The sequence below is a fragment of the Xyrauchen texanus genome, chromosome 23 (genome assembly GCF_025860055.1).
Source record: "Xyrauchen texanus isolate HMW12.3.18 chromosome 23, RBS_HiC_50CHRs, whole genome shotgun sequence".
Lineage (NCBI taxonomy): Eukaryota > Metazoa > Chordata > Actinopteri > Cypriniformes > Catostomidae > Xyrauchen > Xyrauchen texanus.
Genome location: NC_068298.1, coordinates 18,904,152 through 18,916,854, shown reverse-complemented (window position 1 = coordinate 18,916,854; position 12,703 = coordinate 18,904,152). Strand labels below are relative to the sequence as shown.

At 36.9% G+C, this 12,703-nt stretch overlaps 2 protein-coding genes across 3 annotated transcripts in view; both read left to right on the top strand.

Moving 5' to 3' along the window:
• Positions 1 to 7,617, top strand: part of LOC127617144 (cytoplasmic FMR1-interacting protein 2-like) — a 44,154-nt gene extending 36,537 nt beyond the window's left edge. For both annotated transcript variants that reach the window (XM_052089056.1, XM_052089054.1), the window contains exons 25-29: positions 2,441 to 2,513; positions 2,632 to 2,726; positions 3,772 to 4,010; positions 4,098 to 4,245; positions 5,821 to 7,617. In XM_052089056.1, coding sequence (XP_051945016.1) covers positions 2,441 to 2,513; positions 2,632 to 2,726; positions 3,772 to 4,010; positions 4,098 to 4,245; positions 5,821 to 5,988 — 723 coding nt within the window. In that variant the 3' untranslated portion in view covers positions 5,989 to 7,617. The remainder of the gene's footprint in view (positions 1 to 2,440; positions 2,514 to 2,631; positions 2,727 to 3,771; positions 4,011 to 4,097; positions 4,246 to 5,820) is intronic.
• A 1,465-nt stretch (positions 7,618 to 9,082) lies between these two features.
• LOC127662983 (hepatocyte nuclear factor 3-gamma-like) lies at positions 9,083 to 12,441 on the top strand. The gene is made up of 2 exons (XM_052154343.1): positions 9,083 to 9,216; positions 11,204 to 12,441. Exons 1-2 carry the CDS (start codon positions 9,157 to 9,159, stop codon positions 12,317 to 12,319), a joined length of 1,176 nt encoding a protein of 391 aa, XP_052010303.1. The 5' UTR covers positions 9,083 to 9,156; the 3' UTR covers positions 12,320 to 12,441.
• The last annotated feature ends 262 nt before the right edge of the window (positions 12,442 to 12,703 follow it).

Sequence of the window (12,703 nt, the reverse complement as noted above, 5' to 3'; positions counted from 1 at the left end):
GGATCATTGCTTCCAAAGGAAGTCTTCCTTGCTTTCATGGCAGTCACGACTCCTCTCTCTGGCTGCCTGTGATGTTCTGTGCTGGTGCACATCTGCTTCATTCACTTCTCTTCTTCTGATGCCTGTATCTCTTTTGTGTTTCTGTATGGGTCTCTATCTGAAGCATAGTGAATGTGTCGAATGATCATTGCACGCTGATCTCATTAACATCTTCTCTGTCAGGGCGCTCTTCTTCTTGTTTGGGTGTTGTTTGGTGCTTGTTTGATTATTGTGAATGAAGTGATATAGTATCTAAAATGATTGTTATGATATTATAAATGTGAGAAATGTTTGGTGGAATGAATTATTCTTATAAATTGATTTTAATGCACTCTCTTGTAGTATAAACAGTAAAACGTCCAGTGAAATACTTAAGTATTGAGCCAGATATTGCGTCAGTATTAGTTGTGTTGCACTTTCATTTGTTTTAATGCAACCTGGTCTTATCGCAGTACAATATCTAAGTTTTTGCTAAATGTTTTTTAAGTGACCCATTGTTAGTATTGTGGCAGTTTCCTGGTGAAATGAACACTAGATGCACTATAACTACAAATCACGAGTAAAACTGCAGATTATTTGAAGGCATATCTTTTTAAACTAGCTTTTGATTAATCTATTTTGTTTTTTTATTGATTATCATTATATTCAATTTGTATGTTTTTAATTTTGAGTTCCCTAAATTTGTTTTATTTTATTTATATCTTTGTACTGTTTTATTTTTATTGCAATAATTTTTTTTAACTTTCTCTGAAATGTTGAATTCTATGTTTTTATACTTCCAACTGTGAAGCACTTTGTGCTGCATTTTATGTATGAAAGGTGCTATAAAACTAAAATGTATTATTAATATTATTATCAGTTGAGAAGGCGATAGATTTTTTGTAGATAGATTTACAAACGTGTTACAAGTGTTTGCATTACCTAACCAACTACATTTACCAGCTTGTTCGAGCGTGACCAAATTGCACAGTAGCTAGTTCAACAGTAGCTAAAAAACAATTTTTTTTTTGCAAAATGTAACCCGAAAACGTAAACGAAATCCATTTCAATTGACCTGGAGTGAAAACATAATTTTTAAATGCTGGTAACTTAATAAAAAGCAATATAAAAACCAATATTATAAAACCAAGGACTGAAGGTTTTACTATAGAACTTTTTCAGAATTACACCACTTCCTGTTGCCTGAAAATATTAGGCTTCTCTTTGTAGCAGAATAAAGCATGCATTTTAATTGTGATGGAAACTGGTAGTTTAACAACCAAGGTAATAAAAAGTAATTCGGTCTGAAAAAAGGCAATGTTTAGCTCGAATGTGCCCATGCAGTGTTTGCGTTCATGCAGAATAAAGAGATTTTACGCTATTAATTGACTTTAGGAGGCCTAATGAATTTTGACATATTTTTGAGGATATATTTAATATTAAGAAATAAGAATACATTTATTAAAAAGATATTTCTTTTTATACTGTTGGCTTCTGTGTTCAGTACTAAACTTAAGATTTCTGTCTGGAAAATTCCCCTACATAAGAATAAAATGAGTGGCTTATTTTCGCTTATTTTGGGTGAGGCAAGTGGATTATTTTGAGCTTGTTTTTCCGAAACAAGTGCTTTGTTTCTCTTGTGAGATCTGGAAACACTGCAACTGGTAGTTCACCCACCCTTAGCACAGAGACCTGTCATTGTAAAAAGAACTAAATTGACCCTTCTTTTATTTCATTCTATCCAGTTACAATTTGGAAAGGAGGCTGTGGAACGCCGTAACGAAAAATACTGTTTATGCTCTGAATGAACTGAAATAAAAAACATTTAGTTTTTAATCCCTGGCTGCACTTGCCATGCATAGGACTGGTATACGAGTTGACACATGAACAAGAAAGTGTTGTGAAGCACCACAAAATAACATGGTTGCTTCATCAAATGCATTTTTTTATCTCAAATTTGCTCTTACAATACTATAATTAGGTTTAGGTTAGGGAGGGAGGTTTTGTTGATTTAAAACTCTCTAGAGCATAACACAACCTATTTTTTGAGTGGAAAACACTACATGGACATTTCACCATGAACAATATGCAACAAAATATGCAATGAACCACATAATATCATTTTGCAAAACTGTTACCATAGTAACATAATTTTTATGAGATCAGGCTGATTAAATGGCAAAATGTATTTATTTTCCATTATTAAGATGTGGCATCTCAATTCAAAACAAATTTCATCCCATTTAAGATCTAAATTTAACATTTCACATTTTCTTGCACATTATGACTAACCCATTTTTACACTGATGAGTGTGTGATGTTTGTGTCGCGTGAAAGGTTTGATTCAGATTTAATGTTACAGTGTGATAAAGAACTGTGTTTCATTTGTTGCTCATCATGTTTCTGTGCTGACATAACTTAGTCGCAGGAAGAAGTATGTGACTTACTTCATGCTGCACCATTCCAAAACATCCTCCCGAGAGTCTACATCAAAGGTGAAAATATATCAATTTAATATCATTAGTAAATACAATTTCTCTCCAGTGCTTGCTGATAGAGCACTTTTAATAGCTCTACCTGCTAAAATCTTGCTTTAATGTGTAAATTCTGCAGAGGGTGAGCGACTGGAGGTGAGGATGAAGAGACTGGAGGCAAAATATGCTCCTCTTCACCTGGTGCCCCTCATTGAGAGACTTGGGACCCCACAGGTGAGGCACTCATAACCATCTAATTTGTCATTAAGGGAATTTAAATGGAACCAATGATGTTATTATTTACTTAAAATTTTCTAGTAAGTAAAATTTTATTGAATTTTATATAGTACATTTAAAAAAAAAATGTACACTGTGCTTTACAGAACAATTATGTACATAGAGATTTGCATAAAAAATCAGCAAGGTAAGAATAAAATAATACAGTACGTATGTAAAGGCAGATTAAGGGAAAAGAGGAGGCGAGTACCGGCTTGACGATATAAATAATAGTTTTAATGAAAAACGTAAACAAAAGACACAAACATAAACACACGAAGGTCAGCTGCCATAAACGATCTCTCTCTCTCTCTTGCACCACCCTCCGCAGTCAGCCTTTATCCCTTTCGGAGGCTTGATTAGCCTGATAAGGGACCAAGGCCAATGCGGAGTGGCAGTGGCAGTGGGAGAGATAGAGAGGAGAGTGAGATAAAAAAAAAACACTTACTCGCCAGTTCTCCGATACGCCATAGATTGGTCCTCAGCCACTGCTCCACCCTCTAATGGACGACAGCCGCACCTCCCCAAGCAGATCGGAGGCAGTCCTCCAGCCCCTGGTGGACGGAATTCCCCGCTGCGTTTTGGGGGAACAGAAGGGGTCTCTCCCGCTGCAGGTGGTAGACACTGAGCCCCTCGTGGTCAGCAGTCTCAGACCCCACCGTGTTTCAGCGGCTGGTAAGGGACTCCTCTGCCCCGACCAGGCTGTCGGTTAGGAGCCCCTTCTCCCCTCACAGTCGGAGGCCATTCGCGGCTGCTCCACTGGGGTGGATGTAGTGGTGAGAACTCTATTAGGTTAGGGGTAAAGTTAACCGTGTAACTACAAATGTAATTAATTGCAAGTACTTTAAATTGAATTGCAACAATGCAACAACATGTATGTACATAAGTACATTGTATCAAATGGTTAAGTACATAGTAGTTAAGGTCACCTAATATATAGTGGGTCCTTAAATTGTTGTTCAAATAGCTCTCCATTGTAAAGCATGTTGTTTTTATTGCTCAGCAAATTGCAATAGCACGGGAGGGAGACCTGCTGACGAAGGAGCGTCTGTGCTGCGGGCTGTCCATGTTTGAGGTAATCCTGACGCGCATTCGCAGCTTCCTGCAGGACAACGTTTGGCGAGGCCCTCCCCCCTCCAACGGCGTCATGCATGTGGACGAGTGCATGGAGTTTCACCGTCTCTGGAGCGCCATGCAGTTTGTGTACTGCATCCCTGTGGGCACACATGAGTTCACTGCAGAGTATGCCAACATTATACGCATATCATCTTTACTATGTATAGATTCAAAAATACGTCATAAAACTGAAATTGTTTTTGGTGTGTTTAGGCAGTGCTTCGGTGATGGCCTGAACTGGGCAGGCTGTGCCATCATTGTGCTGTTAGGACAGCAGCGTCGCTTCGACCTCTTTGATTTCTGCTACCACTTGCTGAAGGTCCAGAGGCAGGACGGCAAGGATGAGATCATTAAGAACGTGGTAGGTGTTGTTTCTGATGCCAAAGACCTAGGGCTGTGCAATAGGAAAAATACTGATATTTTTTTTTTACATTTTATGATATTTACTCTATATCTCGACATTTATGTATTTAGATTTTTTTTTAATCTGAATAACTACAAAATCAACTTAATGACCATTAAGTAAAATGATATTAAAATCTAGTTAAAAATAAACAAGTCCGGCTGTTTTTAGTAAATGAACACAAGGAACAATTTCATATACATTAAATTTGTTTTAGTTATATAAATAAATATAACAATACATAGAAATAGATAGCCATATTTACCAATATATATATATTTTTTTGGCACTAAAACATTGTAATTATGTAAAAATGCTATGCAGGTACAAAAAACGAATTGTTGAAACACACATTGGAATTGATGCATTAAAATTGACAATTTGAACCGATTCTCAGAAATGAATCAACTTTTCCAACTCCATTTTTGCTACTGAAGTTTACTTTAAAAATTCTATTAAAACACCTTAGCCTTAACATTTATACTTGTGAGTAGCAAAACAAGAATTATCGCAAAAGAAAGTCCAAATTGATTACAATTATCACAGTATTCGCAATGTTCTTATATACACCGATCAGCCAAAACATAAAATCCACCTGCCTGATATTGTGAAGGTCCCCCTCGTGCTGCCAAAATAGTGCAAACCCGCATCTCAGAACAGCATTCTGAGATGATATTCATCTCACCACAATTGTACAGAGCGATTATCCGAGTTACCGTAGACATTGTGAGTTCAAACTAGTCTGGACATTCTCTGTTGACCTCTCTCATCATCAAGGCTTCGCCATCCATAGAACTGCCACTCACTGGATGTTTTTTGTTTTTGGCACCATTTGGAGTAAATTCTAGAGACTGATGTGTGTGAAAATCCCAGGAGATCAGCAGTTACAGAAATACTCAAACCAGCCCGTCTGGCACCAACAATCATCCTGAGGTCCAAATCACTGAAATTTTCTGATGGTTGATGTGAACATTAACTGAAACTCCTGAATCATATCTCCATGATTTTATTCACTGCAGCCACACGATTGGCTGATGGATGACATGGATGGTTGTTGGTGCCAGACGGGCCGGTTTGAATATTTCTGTAACTGCTGATTTCCTGGGATTTTCACACACAACAGTCTCTAGAATTTAATCCAAATGATGCCAAAAACAAAAAACATCCAGTGAGCAGCAGTTCTGTGGACAGAAATGCCTTTTTGATGAGAGAGGTCAACAGATAAAGGCCAAACTGGTTCAAACTTACAAAGTCTACGGTAACTCGGAAAACCGCTCTGTACAATTGTGGTGAGAAGAATGTCTTATCAGAATGCAATTCTGAGATGCACTTTGGCAGCACGAGGGGGACCTACACAATTTTAGGCAGGTGGTTTTAATGTTGTGGCCGATCGTGTATTGTGAATAATTGAATTGCCCAGCCCTACACAGACCTTAATTACATTAAAATACAAAATCTGTACAATAATGATGCTGTGTATTTTGAATGTGTGCTTCTGTATTTAATGTTATTGGCAATATTAATGACTTTCAGCCACTGAAGAAGATGGCAGACCGCATCAGAAAGTATCAGATACTCAACAATGAGATCTTTGCCATCCTCAACAAGTACATGAAGGCGGTGGAGACGGACAGTTCGACTGTGGAACATGTTCGTTGTTTCCAGCCTCCTATTCATCAGTCTCTGGCAACCACATGTTAAATGAACTTTCTTTGACCCCCAACAGTCCTATACTTCCTCTGGTGTGACACTGATCTCAAATGTAGTTTGCAGAGCCTTTGGGCTTTCAAGATTGCATTGGCTTCATTTAAACAGGAAACAAACCTCCAGTCTTGTCTCATGGTTAAAAACCGTAGATTTCAGACTGTCCCAAATTTCAACACTCCCTTTAAGGTTTGGAAGAGATTTGAAGTGAAATGGGTTCGGAGATTTAGAACTGTCTCCAGAGGACATTTTAACAAATGTTGTTTAAGTTCTATTATAAGAGAAATATAAAATAATTTTTTAATTATGAATAACTATTAATAGAAAACATGATTGATGACATTTTAAGATTTTTTTCTTTACTTCATGCCCATACAGATATAATTTAATTTGTAATAGCATTTGCATGTTCCTCACAAACCCCAACTATTCTAATTCTTTAATATTTTTTGTAATACACAGACCAAGAAATTGAAGAAGAGTTATTGACATTTATTTAATTATTTCACTCCTTTCAAACTTTTTTACAAACAGAATTGTTTACAACATTCTGTTCTGTTTACTGTGTGACAGCACTGGTTTACAGATCATTGAATTTGTAAAGTACTTTTTCCTTTGTAAATGTTGCAGTTTGATGCTGTCGAGAAGTGTGTGTAGTACTTGTTCTAATTTTATTGGTACTTAACTAGTATCAGTATTTGCCTCTACTACTGAAAAGTAACCTCACATATATTTTCTGTCAGTGTAATCTGACTTTGAACTGTTAATTTGGGCTATTTTATACACCGTATAAATGAAGCAGTTCACCAAATCACTTGAATTGTGCTGTGATGACATTTAAGTACCTCTTAGCTGTTAAAACTGCAGTAAGGACACTGCATTATCTTGACAAATAAGGGACAAAAAGGGAAATGTCAGATATCCACTGTTTCAGCATTAAATTTACTATAGAAAACAAATCAGTATTCACCTTCATAGGCCCTGTACTTTAACAGTGTTACACAGATTGGCAAATGTTCTGTTTTCCATTTTGCACTGTATTTATGTGGCTATTGTAAATGTAACCTCATGAATACTCTTCTTATTATATGGTTCCCTTTTTTGTTTGCAGGATTTTTGAGACTGGTTTTGATCTGTTTTTAAATAACTGTTGAATTTAATGGGTATTTTCCAGTAATATATTTATGCATAAAGTTGATTTCCTTGCTTTTTGAAGGGGTTAATATGTGATCAATGATGGAAAAAAATTCTAAGATTAAGGACGTGTGGTTTTAAAAATGTAAGCATGACAGGTTAATTTATTGTCATCATGGATCTATTTGTGACATGAGATTTTCTTTTCTTTTTTCATATTGTTGTACAAGTGATCATGTTTTGAAATACAAAAAAAGGATAAAAGTAATACAATGTACAACAAGTGGTTCTGAACAGGAATTAGAATTATGTTGTGTTTCCATTAAATAAAAAAGATCTAACTGAAATTAAATGTTTTATTATTTAACTTGTGTGTGATTAAAAATATATATATATTTCTTTGTGTTCTTCTTTGTCTTTAAAAGTTTCATAGGCTTTTTATTATTGTGTTAATGCTGGAACCCTCCTAAAAGATCTAGTATTTATGTAGTTACAGACTGGTTTTTGATCCTGTCTTCCAAAGTTTCATGTTAACATCTTTATTCTTGTAACTAAATCAACAGGCCCTTTCAGTGAATCTTGTAGCATAATACAACAAATAAAAAAGTATGCAAACTGAACAATGACACTGTGTGCCATAATGTTATATCCGCTTCAAACATGAATTGGGCATGTAAAATTATTTTAATTGATTTATTTATATGGAGATCAAGTCTTAAGATATTAATGTGTAAATGCCCAATTGGTGATTTAATCAGGTTCCTGTAATTTTTTTCTCACCTTGGGTAGTTCTAAATTGGATGTAATTAATTGCCTGGTGTTTAAGAACACTTGAATGCAAGAGGCAGCACTTAGCACTAGATAAACATTTCCTCCACTGGGGGGGATGATGGCACAGCTGGAAGTTGGAGGAATCCTGTAAAACACTGACATATTTTTATTTTCAAAGTTAACTTCTTAATTTGTGGAAGTTCTTCAAAATGTTATGAAGACTTTCTTAGGTTACTCGTATGTCAGTATGATTATAGAAATAAAAAAAATTAGTATTTCCATGAGCTCTCCGATTGGCTGAGTGGGGTGTATAACTAACTGATGGTTTGGGACAGGCAGAGGAGGATGGTGCTTTTAAATGGCACACAGGGTAAATGTTTGCTTTCCATCAATAAAAATGACACCCAACACCCCAAGCCACCAAACAGCTGTCGCTGACAATGGAGAGAATGGAGATGTGGTAGTCTGAGAGAAAGAGAGATAGGCGAGCTGTAATCAGTGAATGAGACACAATGCCAGCCTTAAGAGTGAAGGGGAAAAAAAGATAAGTACAAAATATTATATTTCTAGGTCAAGGATTTCCTATTTCCCCATGCAATGTTCACATAGAGGCTAATTTCACAATTAAAATGAACATGGAATATTTTCATGTATTGTATCGTATTCTTTATGTGAAAGTGTATGCACATAACTAGAAATAAACAAATAAAGCAGACAGACAGACAGAAATAATTATATAAAATGTCTAAACATTCTTAAATTATTATTTTTTGTAATATGTCAAGCCTTTTTAACAATGTTAAACCAAATTAAATGACCATTGTTGCATTATAGCTCGTTGTTGTATGTTCAACATTGAACATGTTGAACAATGCTTTAGGCCTTTTGCTTTATGCCCATTTTTGTAACAATTACTTTTAATGTTATCCTTTTATTGAAGGCCTGCGATTGCTCAATAAACTCAAAAGTAATTTGTTAGAACAGTCGCAATAAGGGCAGGACGTGGGCAGGACGCTGGACAGAGGGCGGGAGATCAGCACACACTATATGTGACTCAATCTGTGCGGAGCAGCACACTTTCCAAACTTTCAGTGACTGGATTCTTAAATCAGTTTCCACACAGTAGTGTTGAGGTTTCAAATGTTCAGTTATTTTCATTGAGATGAAAACAGCATTTGAATTATTTCACTCTTGAATTGATAACAGCAATTATTTATCAATTATTTTTGCAATAAAAAAATACCTATTGAAATAGAAGACATGATCGACGAAGTGAAACGAGAGAGAGCCGATCAATGGGTGCCATATTATTCCAACGAGGTAAGTAACCCATAAGAATTTTATTTTTTTAACGCATTCCTACCATGTAGGCCTAATTGCTTTTTTACTAATCGGGTTTTTGAGGATTAGGTTCTATTAAGGCCTAAATATGAGGTTAAAAATAAAATGTGAAATATTTTCTGTTTTCTATTTTAGAAAACACATTTTCATGTATCAGAAATGATGCATAAAAGAAAATGGCTTTTAGTGTAAAATGTATTTATAACCCGAATATTTCTTCTGTGTTTCTACCTCTATCTTTCTTCCAGTTATCAGGGGCCGTTCACACCGTACGTGTATTGCTGTCCGTCTTCGCGGGTTTTCAACAGTTTTTCTATGTAAACATGAGCTAGATGGACGTCTCGCGCAGGAGAGCCGCGTTTTAAAACGCCGTGTCAGAGTCAAAAGAACTTCAACTTTTAAAAACGTTTCAAATTTATTAATTGCGCTGCTTCTTGTTTTTTTTAGCGCAAGAACGCGTTCAGTCTGAACGGTCTATAATTTTCGCATCACCTAAAACGAAACAGATTAGTGCAGTACTTATTTAATCAGAATAGTATAACAGGTGACTCGAAATCCGTGTGAACATTCCTATTTTATCCATAACTATCACTTATCCTGCTTGACATCTGTGTGTGGTCTCGCGGCAGTTAATTGATTGACTCTGTGATTGTGTTTAATGTCTCGCATTTTGACACTCGTGTATGACTTAAAATCGGCCCAGCACGCGTTCATAACCAGATGGCCGTTGCGGAATCAGAATAACTGACGCGGCGTTCCAACTTGAAAGGGCCGAATTATTAAGAACGATGCCAATCGGACAAAAAAGAACAACTGTGGACAGCAGTCGGGCCCTAAAACACCCCTCTGTCACAACCTCTGCCACGAGATAGAAAAAAGACGGACGGTGAGTGACTTAAAAAGAGACAAAACACGGGTGAGAAGAATAGCCGAACTAGCCGGATAATGGGGTTATCGGCAGAGTGGGTGGTCAGAATACATTTACATGGAGTTACCCAAGGCAAGACGCCAAGGTTCGCTGATGAAATAAAGGTCAACGATGGGGATTTATGGACGCCGAATTCAGGAATGGAAGTCCAGTTGATGTACACTTGAAGTCGAACATTAACGGTGTAATAACAGTATTAATTACCCTAATAATGCAAAACCGAAAAGGTCAAAGAGCAAATGTAATCTGAAATGTAGGCTTATTTTATAAATTCACCTCAGCAATAAATTCTTATAAATGTTCTTAATTAATATCAGGCCTAATATAAAATATAGCCTAAATATTCTTCAAAAAGTCCTATATTCCATAAAAAATATATAAACATTCACTATATCCAATTAGTGAACCATTTAAACGGTCTGTAATTTATTGTGTTGATTTGCACACACATTACCATAACAATATTAAAATGAACAATTAAGAGAATGTTTTAAAATGTTTTGTTATATTAATAAAAGAAAATCTAAATACATTTTAGGTAGATATAGCTCAAGGTAAAAGTAGCTGGGTTTCCATCCACATACTTTTATGTGCATTTTGGGATATTGCAAAAATACAAACTTGAACTGTGCCGAAGAGGTTTATTGACACTTTTGAAAAAATATCTTATATCTGCATGGAAAGTCATAAGGAATTAGGATTGCACACGTATAGTGCTCTCAGAACTGTGTGATGCGCTGTTGCTTGCAGACATGAGACAGTTTTTTGTCTGCATCCTCTAAAACCCGAGTATTTTATTCTAAAAAAAGAGTCACAGTGACTACAATTTCTCTGTAAGTGACTATTTTCACTTTTGAACACATGGGATGGAAACACAGCTTTATTTGCACATTGTTTGTGCGATTCTATGATTTTTTGCATAAATTAAATTCGCAACATGGATGGAACCATGGCTAGTGGTGCATTTTCATTGTTCATGTTCACATGTTTGTACAGTGTTTATCAAGTTCACAGAAAGATGATTTATCATCTTTGCAGGTTTACTATGGGTCAGACAGTCTGCCATTGGGTCCCAGAGGATATTGCCCCCCAGAACATCACTACCAGAGTTACGGCCACCCATGTGATTCAACAACTGGGGGAGATCCAGGAAGGCTTGGTAGCCCAGTGGGAATCCTGCCACCACCAAACCCAAAGGGATACCCTGAGAGTGACTCCAATGAATCAGAGTTTCCCATGCTGAAATCAGTTTACCGACGGACCTTAAGCCACGCCAAGCCACCGTATTCTTATATATCACTCATCTGCATGGCTATCCAGCAGTCGCCAGCCAAGAAACTGACTTTGAATGAGATCTACGACTGGATCCGACAGCTCTTTCCATACTATAGACAGAATCAACAACGGTGGCAAAACTCCATCCGCCATTCTCTCTCATTCAACGACTGCTTCATACGGGTACCAAGATCACCAGACTCGCCAGGGAAAGGTTCGTACTGGGCCATGCACCCCAACTCTGGTAACATGTTCGAGAACGGCTGCTATATGCGTCGCCAGAAACGTTTCAAGTGTCAGAAGGAAATGTCGCCTACAAAAAACTCTTCGAAAAAGGCAGATGGAGAAGCTGTGAAAGAGGAAGGGAAGAAAAAAAAGGTGCCGGTCAAGTCAACTGTCTCCTCTTGCAAGTCACCTGTACCTTCTCCTTCGAATGACACCACAACATGCCATTCAAACATACCAGGATCCTATACCACCACCAATGAACCTTCTCCTTCCCCTCTTCCCCAGCACCATACTCAGTCACATACTTCATTCCTTTCCCAGCCTTCAGATATCTCAACACAGAGATCTCAACCCTCTCTAAATGTACCTTTCCCAACAATGTCCAGCCCCAACCTACAGTCTTTACCCCCAATGTCTTTGGAAACCAACATACACAGCGAACCATCTACCCAACACCCCATCTCAGTCCCACGTCTTGTGGACTTCCAGTACTACGAGTCCCCTTTGAACTACCCAGTTTACAGCCAGTCTAATTCCTATCATCATAACCTCACTTATCTCAGAGGAAGAGAAGAATCCTCATATGTAGGAGACTCTATGTACTACCCTGGATTTAGTATGTGTTCCGCATCACTTCTGAGCTCTACCTGATAAATTCACCTCAATCTATGTAGTATAGGAGAGTATTGAGGCCAACTGATGAGATAATGGCTTCCCTTTTTAGATACTCAATTATTGATGTATATACTAATTCATGGACATTACATAGCTGGACAGGCATCTTTTATCTGATGTTAAAGACTTTCTTTGATTCTGTTTGAATGCTTTGGATAAATTCAATTGGATTGAAGGTGTTTCAAGATAAATTTGAACATGTCACCTGGTATAATGTGTAGAACTCAAGTAAAATTTTTAATATCCAAAAAGTTGTTAATTTTATCATTCGTGGATGTATGTGTTAGTGTGTGTACAGGGTTGGCTATACTTGTGAAGGGCCCTTTTTTTTAAATGTGCACACTAAGATAGTGAGGCATG